The following is a 20657-nucleotide window of genomic DNA, read 5'->3' as shown; positions in this document are numbered from 1 at the left end:
CCCAGAAATCTTGATTCCAGCTTGTGCTTCTTCCAGCCCAGCGTCTCTCATGATGTACTCTGCATATAAGTTAAATAAGCAGGGCGACAATATACAGCCTTGACGTACTTGATTCCAGCTTGTGCTTCTTCCAGCCCAGCGTCTCTCATGATGTACTCTGCATATAAGTTAAATAAGCAGGGCGACAATATACAGCCTTGACGTACAGGTTATTGATATTTAATATCAATTATTTATATTAATATCAATATCTGAGGTTATTGATATTTCTCCCAGAAATCTTGATTCCAGCTTGTGCTTCTTCCAGCCCAGCGTCTCTCATGATGTACTCTGCATATAAGTTAAATAAGCAGGGCGACAATATACAGCCTTGACGTACTAGCTTTCCCTATTTGGAACCAGTCTGTTGTTCCATGTCCAGTTCTAACTGTTGCTTCCTGACCTGCGTACAGATTTCTCAAGAGGCAGGTCAGGTGGTCTGGTATTCCCATCTCTTTCAGAATTTTCCAGTTTATTGTGATCCACACAGTCAAAGGCTTTGGCACTAGATTATTTCAAACCCTGGGCTTTGAAATAATGGGCTTTCCTGATGGCTCAGATGATAAAGAATCTGCCTACAGTGTGGGAGACTGGGGTGTGATTCCTGGGTCGGAAAGATCCCTTGAAGAAAGGAATGCAACCCACTCCAGTATTCTTGCCTGGGGAATTCTGTGGACAGAGGAGCCTGGCAAGCTACATTCCATGGGGTCGCAAAGAAATGGACATGACTAAGTGACTTTCACTTAACTTCAAACTCCATATATTAAAAGTGTTTTGATTACATTTTAATTATCCAATATTTTATTTTAAATAAGTAAAAGATACTTTTTCATCCAAAGGATAGAAAACAGGCACAGTATTTATAGAAACTTCAAGAAAAGCTTATTAGTTTCATCAATTCATGGTGTATTCCCTTTGATAAAAAAAATCAGAGTGATTTTAAAAGTTTAGCTTGATTTTGTTTTTGCTATTCATTTTTTCCCTTTTTGATGGCACCACACAACATGTGAGATCTTAGCCCCCTTGCCAAGGATCAAACCCACATCTCCTAAATTGCAAAGCAGATTCTTAACCACTGGACCACCAGGGAAGTCCCTGTTCTTGATCTTCTAATTGGTGCTCTTGTAACTGGTAGTGTAGAAATCAAATTTATTTTGAGCATGGTGCTAACTGGTTAATTCTTCTAATTCTGAGTTATCCAACCATGTGATCTATAAATCAGTGAGAAATTAACAGCCATTTAAAATAATATTTTAAATAGAATATCTACGAAATAGTTTTTATCAGTTTCTCTTCTTTCTCTTCCTCTTTAGGGGAAAAAGTACCAAGTGAAATGTGCTTCTGAAGCTTCTATTGAGCGAAAGCACTTGCTCCTGCAGATAATTTACCACCCAAGGTACAGCAGCAAGGTTTTCAGTTTCCTTCAAATAAAAGCTTTTCAACATGGAGATTAGATTAAACTTAATAGGATCTAATTCTTATATGCTTAAGTGTTTTTCAGATACACAGGGGGAAGTATCTTTGAAGGCATGGGAGGTTATCATAAAGACTGAGAAAGATTTGGCTGGTAAGGAGCCAGAAGAAACAATAAATAAGAAGAGTCAAATAGGAACAAAACAGGCACACATTTGAAAAGGGAATCTCTCTTGAAATCAGTCCTACTATTTATCTAACAAGTTAGAAGATGTTAACAGGAGACTATTGATTTTGCTCCCACCTAGGATGCAGAAAGTTGTAAAGACCATTGTTGTCGCTCTAACAAGAAAAAATCTAGACAAACACAATCATAACTTTTCTGCACCAGTCAGAGAGCTGAGGTCTCAGGCCAGCCAAGCACTTTGAGAAAAAAGGACTTCCTATTGAGAGACAGGGAAGAGTGATAGCTGACCTGGGAGAAGGAGACACCAGATATCATGCAAGCAAGTAAGAAGAATTCAGCTAAAACATTTAACAAATTGACAAAGGTTTAAGAAGGCAATGGCACCCCACTCCAGTACTCTTGCCTGGAAAATCTCATGGATGGAGGAGCCCGGTAGGCTGCAGTCCATGGGGTCGCTGAGGGTCGGGCACGACTGAGCGACTTCACTTTCACTTTTCACTTTCATGCACTGGAGAAGGAAATGGCAACCCACTCCAGTGTTCTTGCCTGGAGAATCCCAGGGACAGGGGAGCCTGTTGGGCTGTCGTCTATGGGGTCGCACAGAGTCAGACACGACTGAAGCGACTTAGCAGCAGTAGCAGCATGAAAGTACAGAACCCCTGGGAGCTGCAGACACAATGGAAATTTGCACCCACTACCAGGCTCTTCACAGACTTTACAGGTGCTCAAGAAAAACAGAAACCCAGGGAGGAAATCAGAAGAAGCCTCTATTTGTGATGCAGGCTTAGAAAAGGAAGCAGCCACTACTACAAAAACAGGCATGAAGCTCTGGCCAGAGACTTCTTCCTTAGAGACCAAAGCCACAGGGAGAAGGGCAGCAAAAGTTGTGGCTCCTAGGGATGCATGTGAAGACTGCTGGGCATGGGTGCTAAGTCGCTTCAGTTGTGTCCCACTCTTTGCGACCCTATAAACTGTAGTCTTCCAGGCTCTGCTCTCCATGGGATTCTCCAGGCAAGGATACTGGAGTGGGTTGCCATCCAGGGGATCTTCTGAATCCAGGAATTTACTGCTAGCTCCTGCATTGGCAGGCGGATTCTTTACCACTAGGGCCACATGGAAAGCCCACTATGATCAAGGTTTTAAAAAAAATTTACTCATAGAGGAAGGGCAGGAAACTCTCCTGCAAAGAACCTGCCAAAGTTCCCAGCAGAGTTTGGCTACCCCATAGAGGGACAGGATCACTGAGAAAGCCCAACTCCCCCAAGACCCAGGACACAGGGCCTGCTAGGACGAAGGCTGGACCTGGACAGCAGAAAACACTTCCCAACCCCCAGCTTCAGGCCAGCGAGACCCAAGAATGAAAAGAGAGTAGCACCTTCCCATGGCAGAAGTGCTCAGAAACCCTTCACCGGTTCAGGCACACAGGGAAGGCTGAAAGCTGAGGGTGGAGAAAGAACATTGAGAAAAGCTCTCTAGCAACCTAGCTCCCACCCTAATCCAATCACTGAAAACTAAAGTTAAAGAGAAAACTTTGAAGGCAGCCAGAGAAAGAAGACATTAAATGCAGAAGAACAAAGATAAGAATTGCACATTAGGCTTCTTAATAGAAACTGTGCAAACCAGAGGACAATGCAGTGACATTTTTAATGTGCTGAAAGAAAATAACTGCCAACCCAGAATCACACACACGATGAAATATCTTCCCAAAATGAAAACAAAGAATATTTTAGAAAACAAAAGTGACAGAATTTATTACCAGCAGTCCTATACTGCAAGAAATATTAAAGGAAGCTCTTCAACAAGAGTGTATTAGAGAATATGGTATCATACATAAAGACAGATCTACAAAAATAAAGATCTCTGGAAATGGTTAAAATGAAAATAGACATTCTTTCTCTTATTTTTAATCTCTCCAAAGATAATTATCTTTCAAGATGAAATACAGTAACAATGGATTGTGGTTTTATTGCAAATATAAGAGTAAAATGAAAAACACAGAAAAGATGAGAGAGAATAATTAGAAGTGTGCTGTTGTTAGGTTCTGAAGCTATATATGATTCAGTATAATTTTTTTTGAGGGCAGACTATGATTAGTTCTATATATATATGTATAGTAAGCCTTTGGAAAAAACAAAAGTTTTAATGGAGATAAAATGGACTCATAAAAACATTATTTCTAAAGGAGGTAGAAAAAAAAGAAAAAAAAAACATAATTATTAAAGAAATGCAAATCAAAACTACAGTAAAGTATCACCTCACACTGATCAGAATGGCCATCATCAAAAAGTCTACAAACATTAAGAAAGAGAAAGCTGGAGTTATAAGTCAACTATACAATTTTTAAATTAATCTTTTAAAAAGGAAATAAAGCTAGAGTATCTACATTAATATAGAATAAGGAATGGGCTTCCTTGATGGCTCAGATAGTAAAGAATCTGTCTGCAATTCCAGAGACCTGGGTTCGATCCCTGTGTCAGGAAGATTCCCTGGAGAAGGGAATGACTGCCCACCCCACCGGGCTTTCCAGGTGGCGATGCAGGAGACATAACAGACGTGGGAAGAGCCCCTGGAGGAAGCCATGGTAACCCACTCCAATATTCTTGCCTGGAGAATCCCATGGGCAGAGGAGCCATGGGCTACAGTCCATAGGGTCACAGAGTCAGACATGACTGAAGGGACTAACTCTTTCACTTTAAGGAACGTCACAAAGAATAAAAAGGGACAATACTGATAAAGGTGTTGATTCATCAAGAAGTATACAATTCTAAATATATATGTACTTCACAGCGCAAGTGGCTCAGCTGGTGAAGAATCCACCTGCAGTGTGGGAGACCTGGGTTCGATCCCTGGGTTGGGAATATCCCCTGGAGAAGGGAAAGGCTTCTCACTTCAGTATTCTGGCCTGGAGAGTTCCATGGACTGTATAGTCCATGGGGTTGCAAAGAGTCACACACAACTGAGCAACTTTCGCTTTCATAGCACAAGTCCTAGAAGTAGAAAGAAAGAACTGAAAGGAGAAATTTTAAAATTTACAGTTAGAGAGTTCAACACTTTTTTTGTGGGGGGGAGGGGGTGGGGGCTGCACTAAGTGCTTGCGGAATCTTGGTTCCCTGAGCAGGTATCAAATCTGGGCCCTTGGCAATGAAAGCACAGAATCTTAACCACTGGACCACTAGAGAATTTCTGAGACTTTAAAATTTTAATTAACAGAACAACTACACAGAAAATTAGTGATGTTATAGGAGACCTGCAACCCTATCAATCAACTTGGCCCTACTGACATTACAGAAAAAATTTATCCAATGATAGAATATATTCAAATTTAATATTTAATATTTTCCTTAGACTTTACTTATCAAAGTCTAATATTAGAATCTTTACTACCTCCCCAATAATCAAAGAATCTTTGACTGTTTTAATTCCTCCTAACTTTCTTCCATCTTTTGTGTTATTCTTGAGGATTTTAATTCCATATATATTTTAGACTCATAAAACACTGCTACTGTTTTACAGTGATAATTTACCTTTCTGATGCATTTATATTTTTTACTGTTCTTTATTCTTTCCTACATCTCTGAGAGGCCATTTGATACCATTTTCTTTTTGCCTAAAGAACGCCCTTTAGTGTTTCCTTTAGTGCCAGATTGGTGATGACAAAAATAAATTTTCATTTCTTAGACACATAAAATGCCTTTAATGCACCATCATTCCTAAAAAATATTTTTACTGTGGTGGCAATCACAGTTATTTTGTTTCAGCAGTTTAATTATCTCTATTTTTTTTTTTAAACAAGAAATCAGTTTTTTATTTCATCATTTCTTGCATTTGAAGTACTCCTCGATGACATCCTTGGCCTGAGATTCTTTGCCATAGTCCTTAACCACCACACAGCTGCATCCAACCACTTTACGAGGTTTTCCCTCTCTCAGTTTTACAGAGGCCTATCCATTCCCCTAGTTTCTTGTTGTCATCAACCCTAATCAGGTTGATTTGATGTTCAGCACAAAGGGCCTCCACCAACTTGACATACATAGGCTCATTACAGTTGGATGCAAACACACAGAGATGGGCTTGGCGCTTGTCTAAAGCGTTCGCAGCTTCGCGAATTCCACGTGCTAAGCCATCGTGGATGAGGACGGTCTTCAGCACCTCTTGCAGAGCAGTATGAACGTCCATTACACCTCCAGCAGCAATGCCTTCCTCGGCCATGGCGGTGGGTTACGGGTGGAGCCGAATCTTGAATGCACCCGAGCCTCTGCCTCCGCGCGGCTCCGCGGCGGCAGGGAAAGACATCTCTATTGTTTTTACTTCCTTATTTCATTTATCCTTTTAGCAGTTTGCCTGGAGTGTACCTAGGTGTGATTTTGCATTTGTCCTGTTCAGGATTATAAAGCTTCAGTCCCATTCTCTCTTCTTCCTTGTGAGGCCCTAATTATATACATGTTTAATTTCTTCACCATGTCCTGTTTCTTTCGTGTTTCTTATACTTTCGTCTTGCTATGCTTCAGTGTAATGATTTTCTTCCAACCTATCATCCACTTTTTTTAAAGTATATATTTATGTGGCTGCACTGGGTCTTAGCTGCAACATGCTGCTGCTGCTGCTAAGTCGCTCCAGTCGTGTCTGACTCTGTGCGACCCCATAGACAGCAGCCCACCAGGCTCTGCCGTCCCTGGGATTCTCCAGGCAAGAACACTGGAGTGGGTTGTCATTGCCTTCTCCAACATATTGGATCTAATTCCCTGACCAGGGATCAAACCCAGACCACTTGCACGGGGAGCACTAAGTCCCAACCATTGGACCATCAGGGAAGTCCCTATCATCTACTTTTAAAAACTCTCTTAACGAGGTCTGTTCAGCAATTAAACCCATTCCCTGTGTTCATAATTTATTATATTTTTTCAGTTCTAGAATTTCTATCGATTCTTTGTAAAATAATTTTCATCCAAAATATTTCATTGTCTATAAATTCTTTAAATGTTTTAAAATTATCTTGTTTGGCAACTCCATTAGCTTTAATTTCTGTAACTTATTTCTGTTGTCTTTCCTGTTGATGTCCAGTCTCTTTGTATATTGGGCTTCCCTGATAGCTCAGTTGATAAAGAATCTGCCTGCAATGCAAGAGACCCTGGTTTAATTCCTGGGTCAGGAGGATCCCCTGGAGAAGGGCTATGCTACCCACTCCAGTATTCTTGGGCTTTCCTTACAGCTCAGCTGGTAAAGAATCCACCTGCAATGCAGGAGACCTGGGTTCGATACCTGGGTATTCTGGCCTGGAGAATTCCATGGGCTGTACAGACTCGCAAAGAGTCAGACACGACTGACTTTCACTTTTACTCTTTGTATACTGGATTATTTTTTGAAAGTGAAAGTGCTAGTCGCTCAGTCATGGCCAACTCCTTCAGTCATGTCCAACTCTTTGTAACCCCATGGACTGTAGCCCGATAGGCTCCTCTGTCCATGGAATTCTCCAAGTGAGAACACTGGAGTGGGTTGCCATTCCCTTTTCCAGGGGATCTTCCCGACTCAGCGATCAAACCTGGGTCTCCTGCATTGCAGGCAGATTCCTTACCGTTTGAGCCACCAGGGAAGCCCAGTTACTTTTAAAGGAGGGTAAATAGCTGTGTTTTATGGGCACACAATGTATACAACATATGTTTAAATTGTCATGTTTCTTTAAGAACATTTTACTATCTGCTAATCAGTTCTACCTACAATATTAATGCCTTTATGATTCAAGTACTTCTTCTTTAATAGATGATAGGACTCATTTTATACTTTGAGTGGCTTTTATTCTTAGGTCAAAATCACATAAAATGAATAATTGTGAGAATTATTGTGGTGATTTTACAATGTATACAAATATCAAATTGTACAATTAAACTAATATGTGCCAATTATACCTCAAAATTTTTAGTTAAAAAAAATAATTCCATGGCATTCAGTATATTCAGTGTTGTACGACCACCACATCTGCCTGGTTCCAACACATTTCCAACATCATAAAAGTCCACATTTGTTAAGCAATCACTCCCTTTCTCCCAACTCATCTGCCAATCTGCTTCTATGAATTTACCTATCCTGGATATTTCATACAAATGTAAACATACAACATATGAATTTTTGCATCTGACTTCTTTCACTTAGCATTTTTTTCAAGGTTTATCCACACAGTAGCAGGTATCAGCACTTCATTATTTTTATGGCTAAGTAATAATCCATTATATGTTATTTTATCCATTTTATGTTGTATTGTTTATAGCATTTATAGTGCTAACATGAACATCTGTGTACAGATGTGTGTGGATAAATTTTTTCTTTTCTCTTGGAGAGCTATCTAGGAGTAGATTTGCTGGGTGAAATGGTAATTCTACGTTTATCTTGTTTAGGAACCACCAAGCTCTTTTTAAACAGTGGCTGACGTTTTTCATTCCCACAAGCAGTATATGAGGGTTTCCACTCACTGTCTTCACCAGCACTTGTTATTTTTTGTTTTGGGCCGCACTGTCAGGCAGGATCTTGGGTTCCCCAACCAGGGATCAAACCTGGGGCCCCCTGCGGTGAAAGTGCAGAGTCTTAGCCACTGGACCAACAGGGAGGTTATTTTTGTTTTGTTTTTGTTATTTTGTTTTTACTACAGCTATTCTTGTGGATGTGAAGTGATATCTAACTGTGGTTTTAATTTGCATTTTCTTGAAGACTACACTCTTGCTGCTTTCAAGATTCTGTTTGCAGTTTTAACAGTTCAGTTATAATGTGTCTTGTGGATCTGAGTTTATACTGTTTGGACTTGTTGAGCATCTTGGATATGCAGCTTTGAGTGTTTTAGCAAATCTAAGTTTTCAGCCATTATTTCTTCAAGTATTCTTTCTGCTCCTTTCTCTATCCTTCTGGTACTTCCTTTTTGCAAATGTTGTCTCATTATGCTCTACAGGTCTCTTAAATTCTATTTGTCCTTCATTCTTTTTCCCTCCTGATTCTCCAACTGGACAATTTCAATTGACTTAGCTTCAAGTTCACTGGCTTTCAATTGCCTGTTCATTTATACTATTGGGAGCCTCTAGTGATTTTTTTCACTTGTTACTTTTCAGCTCCAGATTTGTATGGTTCCTTTTTACAATTTCTTCACTGATATTTTCTATTTGTGGAGACAACTTACTGGATTCCTTTAGCTCTGTGAGCATATTTGAGACAGTTGATTGAAAGTCCAAAGTTTATGCTCCCTCAGCAAGTTTGTTATTTTCTTCTGCGAATGAGCCATACTTTGCAAAATTCCCAGTTTTTTGTTGAAAACTGAACATTTGAATATTATGGTAAGTTTGGCAATCAGATTCTTCATGCCTCGCGGTTTGTTTTTGTTCCTTGCTGTGGGCTGTAGCAGTTTAGTGACTTTTCTCAACTTTTTTTGTAAAGTCTCACTTGACTTTTCTTTGAAGACTTTTTTGCTTGTATTCAGCTAGTATTGACAGATTTCCTTGAATGCCGGTGGCAAAAATATAAGACAAGAATTAAAAGAAAACAAAAGGGGAAAAAACCTCCTCCTAGTCTTTGTAGAGTGGCTATATTGGAGCACTCCTTTAGTGCTTAGCTACATCATTTTTAAATCTGCTTAGCCTTCACTTCCTACTTGTGCTGAGCTGAGTTCAGCCAGCAGTGAACATTTAGGTCTTCTCAGGTCTTCTCTAAGGATGCAACTTGCCCTAAACATAGATGGCTTTCTCAGTTCCTTAGTATACAATGTTGTTTTTGAATAGCCTGACTTCCCTAGGAAATCCTCTCCCATTATTTCCTCTCAGGCTTTGGGCACACCTTTATTTACCTCAACTGTAATCTTTTGCCAAACGTGGCAGCAGGTTATTTGCTTACAATATTTTCGAGAAATGCCTTCCATTTTTCAACCTGAGTTCAGCGTTAGCTGAAACAAAGGAAAGTCCCTTGCTTCAGTCCTTCACTTTGGCCTAAACAGGTTTCAACAACTTTTTGAGATTAAAACTTGCCTCAGCTTCTTTGGGACCAGGGAACAGGTCCCTCTCTGAGAACCCTGGGCTTCTGCCTGTCTTCAAGACTACCACAGTGCTGGGAAGGGGGATGGAGCAAGGGCAAGTAGAACACCAAAAGGCTTTCCTAATTCTTAGGTTACTTTGCTCCTGATGCGACATTTGCTTGGTTCTATAAAATTCTGTTTTTCCAAGTTATGACAAAATTATTTCTGAATGTTTTCATCTCTGAGGAGGAATGATGGGCCCTTGAAGCTACCTACTCTATTTTTGCTGAGGGTTACCTTTTGAGTGCTTCACAATGTATATTAAAATGTACCAAGTTAATTTAAGGCTCTAGAAGTTAAAATTCTCCTGATTTATTTTGGCTTCTGTAGGCTGTTCAGCCAGCTGCATTAGCATTCCTGCTGCTGCTGCTGCTGCTGCTGCTAAGTCGCTTCAGTCGTGTCCGACTCTGTGCGACCCCATAGACGGCAGCCCACCAGGCTCCCCCGTCCCTGGGATTCTCCAGGCAAGAACACTGGAGCGGGTTGCTATTTCCTTCTCCAATGCATGAAAGTGAAAAGTGAAAGTGAAGTCGCTCAGTCGTGTCCAACCCTCAGTGACCCCATGGACTGCAGCCCACCAGGCTCCTCCGTCCATGGGATTTTCCAGGCAAGAGTGCTGGAGTGGATAAGCTTAAAACAGTTTGGGAATGAGATGGCTTAAAGCTGGACTCCAGGCCCTGTGAGGGCCAATCTGTTTGTCATTCATCTCACACTAAGGTATAGCCCTGTGGGGTGCAACGGAAAGCTGGGATGTTTACCAAGGCCTTTCTTCCTTGCTGGTACCTGTGCAGAAGTCTATTTTAGGAATTTTAATACAACTTGCTTAACTCTGTAAACATACCCACTGCAAAATAAGAAATAATGAGACAAGGAAGTTAATGTAGAGATCAAATTTATTACCAAGGGTAGCTTATGTTTATTAGATATTATTCATAGCTTGTATTGACATCTGATTTTGCAGAGAAATTATATGATCATTTTTATTAAGATAATTAATACTCTGCAAGGCAAATTGAGTTCCTTGAAGTAGCACGTTTTCTAATTCTCCAACAGGGCTTGGTTTTACTTAGTTATCAAAATCAAACTCTGAATTTCTACACTTAACTTGACGTGGGCACAAATTTATTCTTTGCAAATATTCTAAGTGCTCTGGTTCTTCATGCTGAAACATCCCAACTTCCAGAAATTTGGCTGCTAGATCAAAAAAATATCAGGGACCTTCAATGAAGGGTTAAGATTTCAGTAGAGAAAAATATATACACACATATTTTATTATATACAAAGAACAACAAAAAGTTTCACCAAGTAAACAAAAGAATATAAATTACACTCATAATCAATAGCTTCAAAAAGCCCTTAAATCAGTGTGACCTTTTGCACAAGACATAGGCCTCAAAATGGGGTCACACAGCCATTAATCAGAACTCAGGGTTTTCCTCCCATAATAGCAATCTATATTCTGGAGAGAATGGCTTTTTGTGAACTGTGTAGGGGCTGATACGTTAGGCCTCATAAAGGAATGAAATGCTTTTTCACATGTAGGGGTAAACAAAAATATTGACGGGATATTTCCAGGGTTATGTTTACTGTTGACAGTGATTTTAGAGATAACCACAGAAAAGTGTCAAAGATTTCTAGATAAAACTCTGGCTATCTCCTAATAATAATGGATAGATACCATTTTCTAGCTCTACAAATGGTTTGGTGACAAATAGAAAGGGAGAAAGTGAGCTGAGAAAGCAGAATAAAAAAGTCTAGGGAAGGAGGTAAGGAAAAATAAACATAATTCAATCATACTAAGAAAAGAAAGGATATGGCCTTCCTAAGACCAAGTGCTGGTGATATTTACCCATATAAGTTCAAGCCTAAAAGAACACTGCAGCGTCTATCTATCTGCTATTTAGTAATATACAAGAAAACACTTTTCATTTGTTCTGAAAGAGCTATTTTATATCAAAAGCTAGAAATACATATTTACTCCATGCAAATCCCAAATGAAATCTAACTTAACACAGAGGGAACTACAGCAATGACAGAAAAATAAGTAGACAGTAAATTCAACTACATTTACAGTATTGCCTTGATATTTTCTACTCATTTTTAATCTACACACAAGGCTCAAGTTCTGGGGTTACAGGTTTTATTTTTCATTTTCCTTAAAAAGTAAAATTACCAATCCTCAAGTTAACTAAAAATTGTTCTGGGCTCGTAGAGGTAACCTGCTGCTCTTCGTAACAGATTGCTCTATGATTTCTTCTACTTTAGACTTCTCCAATGGATTAGTGCCTCTGTTTTCTTTGTCTTTTCCATGTGATTTTTTATGCTGTGGATTTAAGGGAGAAAATTAAGTCAATATAAAGTAACATGTGACACATATTAATCATATTCTATTTTCAAAATTCTCTGGGTTATAGGGAAGAAATTAGGTGTGGAAAACTTTAGAAATACTCAGCACAAATTGGAGCCAACACTTTGCCTGGAAAGTAGAAATGAATGCCTTCTTATTTTATCACCAAGTGGGGGGTGTGTTTGAGAAAGAAATTTAATTTTATGTATGGTTTTCCAAAAAAATAATTACAGATTTTACTGTAGGGCCACGGTTTATCAACATGGAGACTTTTGCCTCTAGGGACATTTGCTTATGTCTGAAGACATTTTTGGTTGTTAAAGCTAGAGGGGCACTACTGGCTTTCGGTGGATAGAAGCCAGGGAAGCTGCTAATGAATACCACATAATACACAGGGCAGGTCACCACAACAAAGAATTAGCCAGCCAGCTCAAAATGTCAATAGTGCTGCTGCTAGCAATCTTGCTCTAGGGAAACAAAGATGGGCTATTGTACAAAAATGGCAATTCAGGGACTTCCCTGGCAGTCCAGGGGTTAGGACTCTGTGCTTTCACTGCCAGGGCCAGGGTTCAATCCCTGGTCAGGGAGCTAAGATCCATGGGCTGCAAGATGCAGCGCCCCCCACCCCAAAAAAAGAGGTAATTCTATTTTAAGCATAGATCTATAGGCTATCTCAAGATACTTTTTATTTAACCTATATTTTATCTTTTAAAAAACTTATTTCGTGTTTCTCATTTGGGAATACTTCATTGGAATCCTTGTACTTGCCCTTAGAGAGCTTTAGGTAACTGATGACTTTTCTTATAGACCCACTCATCAATTCTTAGACAAACTGTAAAGCAGCTTTAGAGTTTCTAACCTAGAAAACTTCCCAAAATCAGATAGATATCAGAGAAAAAAATAATTTCTGGACTTTAGCTAAAGGTCTAAAATCCAGTCCCAAGTCATTTCTGGTACTGTAGGAACTTCCTTGCCATAACTGAACCACTAAGCCTGGCCTTCAGAACATCATATGCTGTAATAATGAAAGAATTTTCAAATAGGGATTAAGCAGTCACTTAAGTCCTCTTAACTTTCCCTCTTTTCTTAATTTTATAAGATAGAAGAGAGGGTTGAAAAATAGAAATGTATCTAGCGTTTTCTAATAGTAAAGAATAAAGCAAAAGGTAGGAAGATTTGGAGGATAAAATTGCCTTGATGCAGAGAGAGAGGAATTTAATGGAATCTGAGCTAGAATAGGAAATTCTTACTTCACAGACTCTGTTGAGGCTTATGCCTTTAAATGAGAGGAAAAGATTAGACAGTTTAGAGTATCATACTCGCAAAAGGGGTGAAAAGGGGGAAGGAGAGGGCACAGGATGTAAATGCTCAAGATCAAGGCAGGTGAGAAGTGCAGGCTACCTGGGGGAATAGTTAATAGGAGAAAAGCCTCAGGCAGGAGACTCAGTCATTAAACCGGAGAGGCATTCTGTCTCAATTTAAACGTCTTAGCCTTCAAAGTCTTACTGTGGGCAGAGATAGGCTCCAGGACATCCACTTTGAAGGTGGAGGGAAGAGAGAAATGACTGCTTTTAGTATCATTCTGAGTATGGAGGAAGTAGAAAAGGGGTAAGGATAACAACAGAAGATTACCAGCCAAGGATGGGAATAAGTCAAATTTTGCATTTATTTATCCTACCAATAAAACCCTAACCAATTATCATACTTGTATAAATTCTTTAAACCAGAAAAGTTAACAAGCCATCCCAAAGGAATGACTAAAATACTTTTCCTGTTCCATCCATCAAGAGCAATGCCTTGATACTGAATAGCAAATAACAGATTTATGTTAGATGTGGAAGGGTTATCTAACAAGATACAGTCAGGTACCTGGAAAAATGGAACCCCACCACTTGATGAACAATCCAAACTAGTATCTACAGATGGTTCCTGAGTCAGAGGTTCTTCAACAGTGAGCACCAGAACCGCATTTTCTTCATCCAAGTCCTAAAAGAAGAAGCTAGATGAATTGATAAATTCCCAGGGCTCAAAAATCTTCACATGGTGGGGGTGGGGTTACAAAAAATCTTCACACAAGGCAGTTTTCCTCTTTGAAAAACAACACAATGTCCCTTACTTAAAAGTTAAATCTCAACAAAATTAGCAGAAAGTCTACAAAATAATAAAAATAATTCCTGTTATGTTTGCACATAGAGAAGTACCTATAATAAAGTGTTAAATGTGATAATCTCAGAATAAAGAGATTATAGTTTACTTTTTACTTTCTTCTTTGTTACTTTACAATTTCCCAACTTTTCTATAATTACTATAGTTAAATGCACAGATTGTAGAGATTCTCTACATTCTACTTCCAGCTCCATCCTTGTGATTTGGGACAAGGTGATTCTTAGTTTCCTCACCTGTTAAAATGGGGATAGTACTAGCATTCACCTTATGGAGTTACTGAGAGAACTGACTAAGTAAATACATATGTAAAATGCTCAGAACAATATCGAGCACATAATATAACACAACATAAACATCGTCTAGGGCTTCCCTGGTGGTCCAGTGGCTAGGAGTCCGTCTTGCAATGCAGGGACATCGGTGGATCCCTGGTTCAGGAAGCTCCTACATGCCAAGGAGCAACTAAGCCCACGTGCCCCAACTCTTGGACCATACACCTAGAGCCCGGCTCTGCGACAAGAGAAGCCACCACCACCAGAGAGTAGGCTCTGACTGTCACGACGAGAGAGAGCCCTCAAGCGGCAACGAAGACCTAGCACAGCCAAAATAAGTGATACAAGAAATAGATAAAGGTAAATTTAAAACAAAGTTTATGGGAGAATTCTAAAATTATGATGCCTAAAATAAATTTTACCTGACTGGTCTCTTTGTTGTTTTCTGAACAGTTTAGCATTGTTAACAGCTCAGGCTGTTTCATTTTCAACTGATCAAGGAGCTGTTCACGTGGCTGAGTTCTCACCAGTGTTGATGGGTATACATAATTTTTCCTCTGTGGGGTCGTACCTTTAGTGGATATAAGTGGTAAAAATTGAAATGTGGCTTATGAGTAAGGTTTTTTTTTTTAATTGAAAAATAACTGTTTTATAATATTGTGTTGGTTTCTGCCATACATCAACATCAATCAGTCATAGGTATACATATGTCCCCTCCCTCTTGAACTTCTCTCCCAGCATTTTTTTAATGCTAAAACTTATACTTCCCAGTAAGTCTTTGTCTTCCAAAAATATAAGCACTGCCACATATGAGAATCAATTTTGTTATCTGTCAGGCATATGTTGCTTAAAATATTTCCTAAATTGACAACTCAACCAATTGCAAGATGCAATCTATGCCAAAACATGAAATTTTCCACCTACAGAAGATGTATTGTAGGCTCTAAAAGGATTCAGAGTGTTCTGAAAAAGATGGCAACATTATTGGAATAAGATACAATTTTCTCAGCATGATCAGTTAGACAGGAATAATCATTTTACTGTAAATTTGGTGGAAAGTAAATATTAACCCAGTTACATTTCTTTATAATAATTCATGTTCTAATAATTTACATGGGCATTGGCCTTTTCACTTAACATTTATATTTCTAATTTCATTGGAAAATGGATAATAAATATCAAGAGTCTTGGGGGGAAAAATTAACTAGCATCCTTTAGTGCCATCTCCTTTTATAACTGCTAAAAAAAAAAAAAAGACTGTAAAGTATAATTTCCATACCACAAAATACACTCAATGAATTTTAGTAAGTTTACAGTGTCACCACTACTGCAACCTAATGAATACCTCAATTACTCATCCTGTGTTAAACAGTTGTTAACATCCTGTGTTAAACCTTCTTTCATGAAGGTTTCACATTATAGCTTACACTGCTCTGACCTCCCCAAATGGTAATTCCTGATTGCCAATCTAAACGGTCCACGACAAAAGGAGAGGTGCACATAAAAAATGTACAGTGTGGTGAACCTTGCATTGAACTAGATTTATTTAATTACATTCCTCCACTTTTGGTATGAAAATGTCCTTTAATAGACAGTGCTACATAGATGGTAGGCTTTCTTTTTGTGTTCTCTTAATAAAGCCAGTTGCCTGAATGTTTGTAAACTTTTACTGAATTATGATTGCCCAAGTTTCTGGGAGTATATGCCATGTATATCATCTAATGCTTGATTAAACCTACTTTAGGATTCCAGTTTTTCCATATTTGAATTAATCAGAGTGAGATGGTAAATGTGTGTCAGGGAATGGCAGGACCTAGTTTCTAAGAACAACTAGCACTGTATACAGTTGAATTCAACTTCAAAAATTTAATTCAATTTCCCTTTAAAAGTACCTGTTGGGATATCCAGTTTCAGATCCTGTTGTAGAAAGCAGTTAAGCTTATTCAAACCTATTTTTACGGTTTTATTAAGTTCTTGACTTCGTGTCATTAATTCTTCTTCATCAATAGTTATCTGACTGAGAAAAAAGTTTTGCTGGTTCTCATTAGCTGCTTTATGCCCACTTAACTGTTCGGTAATCTCTAAACTTGAAGTCTCACAGCCTTGGTTTACAACCTGTAAATGATGCAAATGAGATTTCATTACTAAGATCAAAGTTGCCAGTGCTTTATGCAACATTTTAACTTCTTACCTTGAAATTTTCCATAACAAAGGTTTTAGAAACACACGTAAAAGTATAAATAGTAATACTAATAATCCCTTTATATTCACTACCCAGCCTCACTGTTTATTACTACATGGGATATAGATCAATTAAGACTGGCCAGTTCTGAAGCCAAGACAGTTCTGAAGCAATTTCTGTATCATTTTATCCTTTTACATCGTGTACTTCTCCAAGAGTTAAGAACTTTTTAAGACCACTCTCACATCTAAATGGCATCACCGACTCAAGGGACATGAGTTTCAGTAAACTCCAGGAGTTCGTAATGGACAGGGAGGCCTGGCGTGCTGCAGTCTATGGGGTTGCAAAGAGTCTGACACGACTGAGCAACTGAACTGAACTGAACTCACATCTAAAAAATTTAGCATTCCTTTCTTTATATCAAATGTCTAGTCTGTTTAAATTTCATGAGTTCTCTCATGTTTTTCAGACTTGTTTGAATCAGAATTCATCATTAGATTTGGTTGATATGTCTTAAGTAAGTGACTATATAATTTCTCATCAAAACTGAGATATTCTAAGAGTAAAAAGGGCCATTAATAATAATTATCCCAGTGCAATAAATATAAACAAGGACTATCCTAGGCAAACCAGGGCTTAAGGCCCTCTAGGTCTGAACTCTCTTTTGATATAGGTTATCCATACTTTCTTCTTTAAAAGAAAATTTCATTGAAGAAACCAGGTATTTGTGCTCTACTAAATATCTCAATTATTAGATATGTTCAATTGCACCTCTGTTATTTTCACATGTTCATTTGTCCTCTGTATCTTCTACAAATTAGTTAGATCTAAAGGCTTGATCTAGACCAGGTTTTAACTTTTGGGCAAGAATATTTCATAGGTGGTACTGAAAGTACATAATGCCTGGTTGTGTCTCTCACGTTAAGATTAATCGGTGTGGGGAATTCCCTGGTCGTCCAGTGGTTAGGATGCAGTGCTTTCACTGGCAAGGGCCGAGGTTCAATCCTTGGTTGGGAAATTAAAATCTCACAAGCTGCACGGAAAAAAATCAGCCAGTGTGTTTGAGTATGGTCACCTTCTTATTATAAAGATCTCTCGTCAGCTTTTGCTCAAATGGTGTACGCAGTCACTAAGGTCCACAAGGATTATTTCACTAGGGTTTTGCAAGATGGTGATATCCTAATTCTATCATTTCTTCTGCATTTTACTAGCTGGAATTCTTCTTTGAAACACTTTTCGTCATCCACTACCCTGCTAAACCAAGACAGAGTTCTTTCAGGAAAGACAGATGACCTTTCAATTGTTTCCCTTCATTTACCACTTCTTAGAATAATTTACTGCTTCCCTAGCATGATCCAAAGGAGACTAATGAAATTTCTATGAATTTATCAATTTTAACATATTTGATATATCTTTACTGCAGCAATTGTTGCTCATGATGCTCCAATTGTACCACCTCTATAGGGAGTGTCTCCTAAGTCTTTTTGAGACAATTCCATTCATCTTTAACAGCATCTTTACTTTCTGGTATGACAAGATCTATAGGCTCATCTGGTATATTTCCTGCTCCAAACCTGAAATTATCTATTTTTCTACTAGTCATGGTTCCTTTTTGTGAAAATAGGTTATATAGCTTAAAACACGTAAGTTCTTTTACCTAATTTCTAAGAATAGTAGTAAAATCCTTTCCTTGCACAGAAGGAAAACCAAGGCACAAAGGGTTCATGCAAATGTTAAGTTCAAGCAAACCCACAAACCTATCAGATATCTTCTGAGTAACCAGAACAATGTCCTAAATACTTAAAGCAATAGAAGGATAAGTGAAAAGTATTACATACCAAAAGACAGCAAGCTCTAAACCAAACTAACAAATCAAAAACCAAAGATAGATATAGGACAGATCAGACAAATGTTAAATCATCTGGAGATCTAGAAAACGCATATATGTGAAACAAGATCGTGTATAAGCATACCAACTGTTAGGCCTACAATTTTAAGTTATTCATTATACTTTAGCATGTGTTTTGAAGCCAATTCTTAGCCAAGAATATAAAATCTTCTGATTATCACTGTTATCCCCAAGGGAGGTTCCAGTTACAAAGTAATTACCTTCAATAAATTCTGAAGTTCCTCTTGCCTTTTACTTAACCAAGATGCCCACTGTTCAGAAAAACAAAGTGTGCTTGTGTTCAGAGCCTCGCATCTCTGTTCGGTCTCTTTAGAAATTATTTCAAGGTTGCTACTGAGTTTATCACAGTGTTTCTTAGACTCTTCAACCAATTTTGTACCTTCTTGGTTAAAATGTCTGAGTTCCTCTGACAAATCATCAAAATCAGCACAAAATTTTTCACTGTGAGAAATTGTTTTGCTAATTATATCTTTAGATTTCCTATAGGAAAAAAGAATAACACTGTTAAAATGAAAAACTAAGACTCAAAGGATACATAACTTGCGCAAGATCACACAGCTCAAAAATGGAATATTCAAACCTCAGTAGTCTTATTCTAGAGTTCAAGTTCTTGTCTTTTCACAGCAGACTGATACCACATCTGTGACTAAATGACTTTTGAAAATATCTCTTTTCTTATAAAACCTTTTTCAGCCCTTTTCCAGATGTGACACTTTACTTCATACCTCTTATAATACTAACTATATGGTTATTAAAATGAACTCTGCCGAAGTGTTTTACTCCTTCCAGGTTGCTCAGTGGTAAAGAATCTACCTGCAATGCAGGAGACGAGGGTTCAGTCCCTGGGTTGGAAGGATCCCCTAGAGAAGGAAATGGCAACCGACTCCAGTATTCTTACCTGGAAAATCCCATAGACAGAGAAGCCTGGCGGGCTATAGTCCCAGGGGTTGCAAAAAGGCTGGATACAACTTTAGCCAACTAAACAACCACTGAATTACGTTACTTAAGAACATCTCCTATTGCCTGTAGCCTCTAGTTTACAGTTCCTAAACTGTCCACAATCAGTTAAGTCATTCTGTTCTTAAGCAGTTTTGCCTTGTCTATGACACAAAATAAATAAAAAATTATAAATACTATAGAAAAAAGCCAATTATAAAACTTTCTAATAATTAAAAGACAAGTATATTGAGGTGTGACAAATTATACATATAGAACATATACTGCAATGTAACATAATGCTGATACGAAACTAATACCAAAATATATATTTAAAATTCATCAATGGCTTCCTTCTCTCCTTAAAGTTCCCTATAATATCAATAGCATTCAAAGTCATCTCATAGGAGCAGAGTTAAACTTTGGGGAATGAAGGTTACCCTTTGGCACCCACTCCAGTACTCTTGTCTGGAAAATCCCATGGATGGAGGAGCCTGGTAGGCTGCAATCCATGGGGTCACTAAGGGTCGAACATGACTGAGCGACTTCACTTTCACCACTAAATGGTACACCATGTGAGCAAATCAAGTGGGGAAGCAAATGTGCCCGAAACCAAAGTTCAGCTACAGACAAAGTGGAAATAATTGAAAAAGGAAAAGAGAATTAAGTGGTAAGCTTACAGGTTATTGACACAAATCCATCCCCTCAAGGAATCACAACCCACTAGAAATAAAAAGTGGGGAAATGCTTCCTAGATTCGGAATCCAGAAAGAAGAGTTCAGAATGGAACATGTAATAATGAACAGGACCAACAACAGAACTGAAAAACTGATGACAGGAGTTAGTAGTAGGAGAGGTGACATCCAGAATTCTAGAGCTGTGTCATTCAACAGACATATGAGTCATATACACAATTTAAAAATTTCTAGAAGCCATATTAAGAAAGAAAACAGATAAAGCAGAGGAACAATGTACTGGGTAAAATACATGAAAACAAAGCGTATGCGCTAGGAAGGAGGGATTGGGGATATACTGTTAAGGTCCTTTCATTATACACGAAACAGCAAACTATTTGGAGGTGGATTAAAATCATTTTAAAACATATATTATTAATCTTAGGAAAACCAGTTTTGAAAAGTAATTTTAAAAGCATAAATGACAAGTC

General features: G+C 38.3%; 1 protein-coding gene and 1 pseudogene across 1 annotated transcript in view; both read right to left on the bottom strand.

Moving 5' to 3' along the window:
* Window positions 1-5433: 5433 nt before the first annotated feature.
* On the bottom strand, window positions 5434-5929 carry LOC784738 (small ribosomal subunit protein eS12-like; annotated as a pseudogene).
* A 5326-nt stretch (window positions 5930-11255) lies between these two features.
* The window catches only part of KIF11 (kinesin family member 11), a 45365-nt gene continuing 35963 nt past the window's right edge, over window positions 11256-20657 (bottom strand). Inside the window, 5 exon segments of the mRNA NM_001192185.1 lie at window positions 11256-12006; window positions 13900-14016; window positions 14888-15036; window positions 16358-16580; window positions 18757-19036. Of these exon segments, the coding sequence (NP_001179114.1) occupies window positions 11872-12006; window positions 13900-14016; window positions 14888-15036; window positions 16358-16580; window positions 18757-19036 (904 nt within the window). The 3' untranslated portion in view covers window positions 11256-11871.

Source organism: Bos taurus, chromosome 26 (assembly GCF_002263795.3).
Source record: "Bos taurus isolate L1 Dominette 01449 registration number 42190680 breed Hereford chromosome 26, ARS-UCD2.0, whole genome shotgun sequence".
Lineage (NCBI taxonomy): Eukaryota > Metazoa > Chordata > Mammalia > Artiodactyla > Bovidae > Bos > Bos taurus.
The sequence above is the reverse complement of the archived record's forward strand: the minus strand, read 5'-3'. Positions and strand labels throughout refer to the sequence as shown.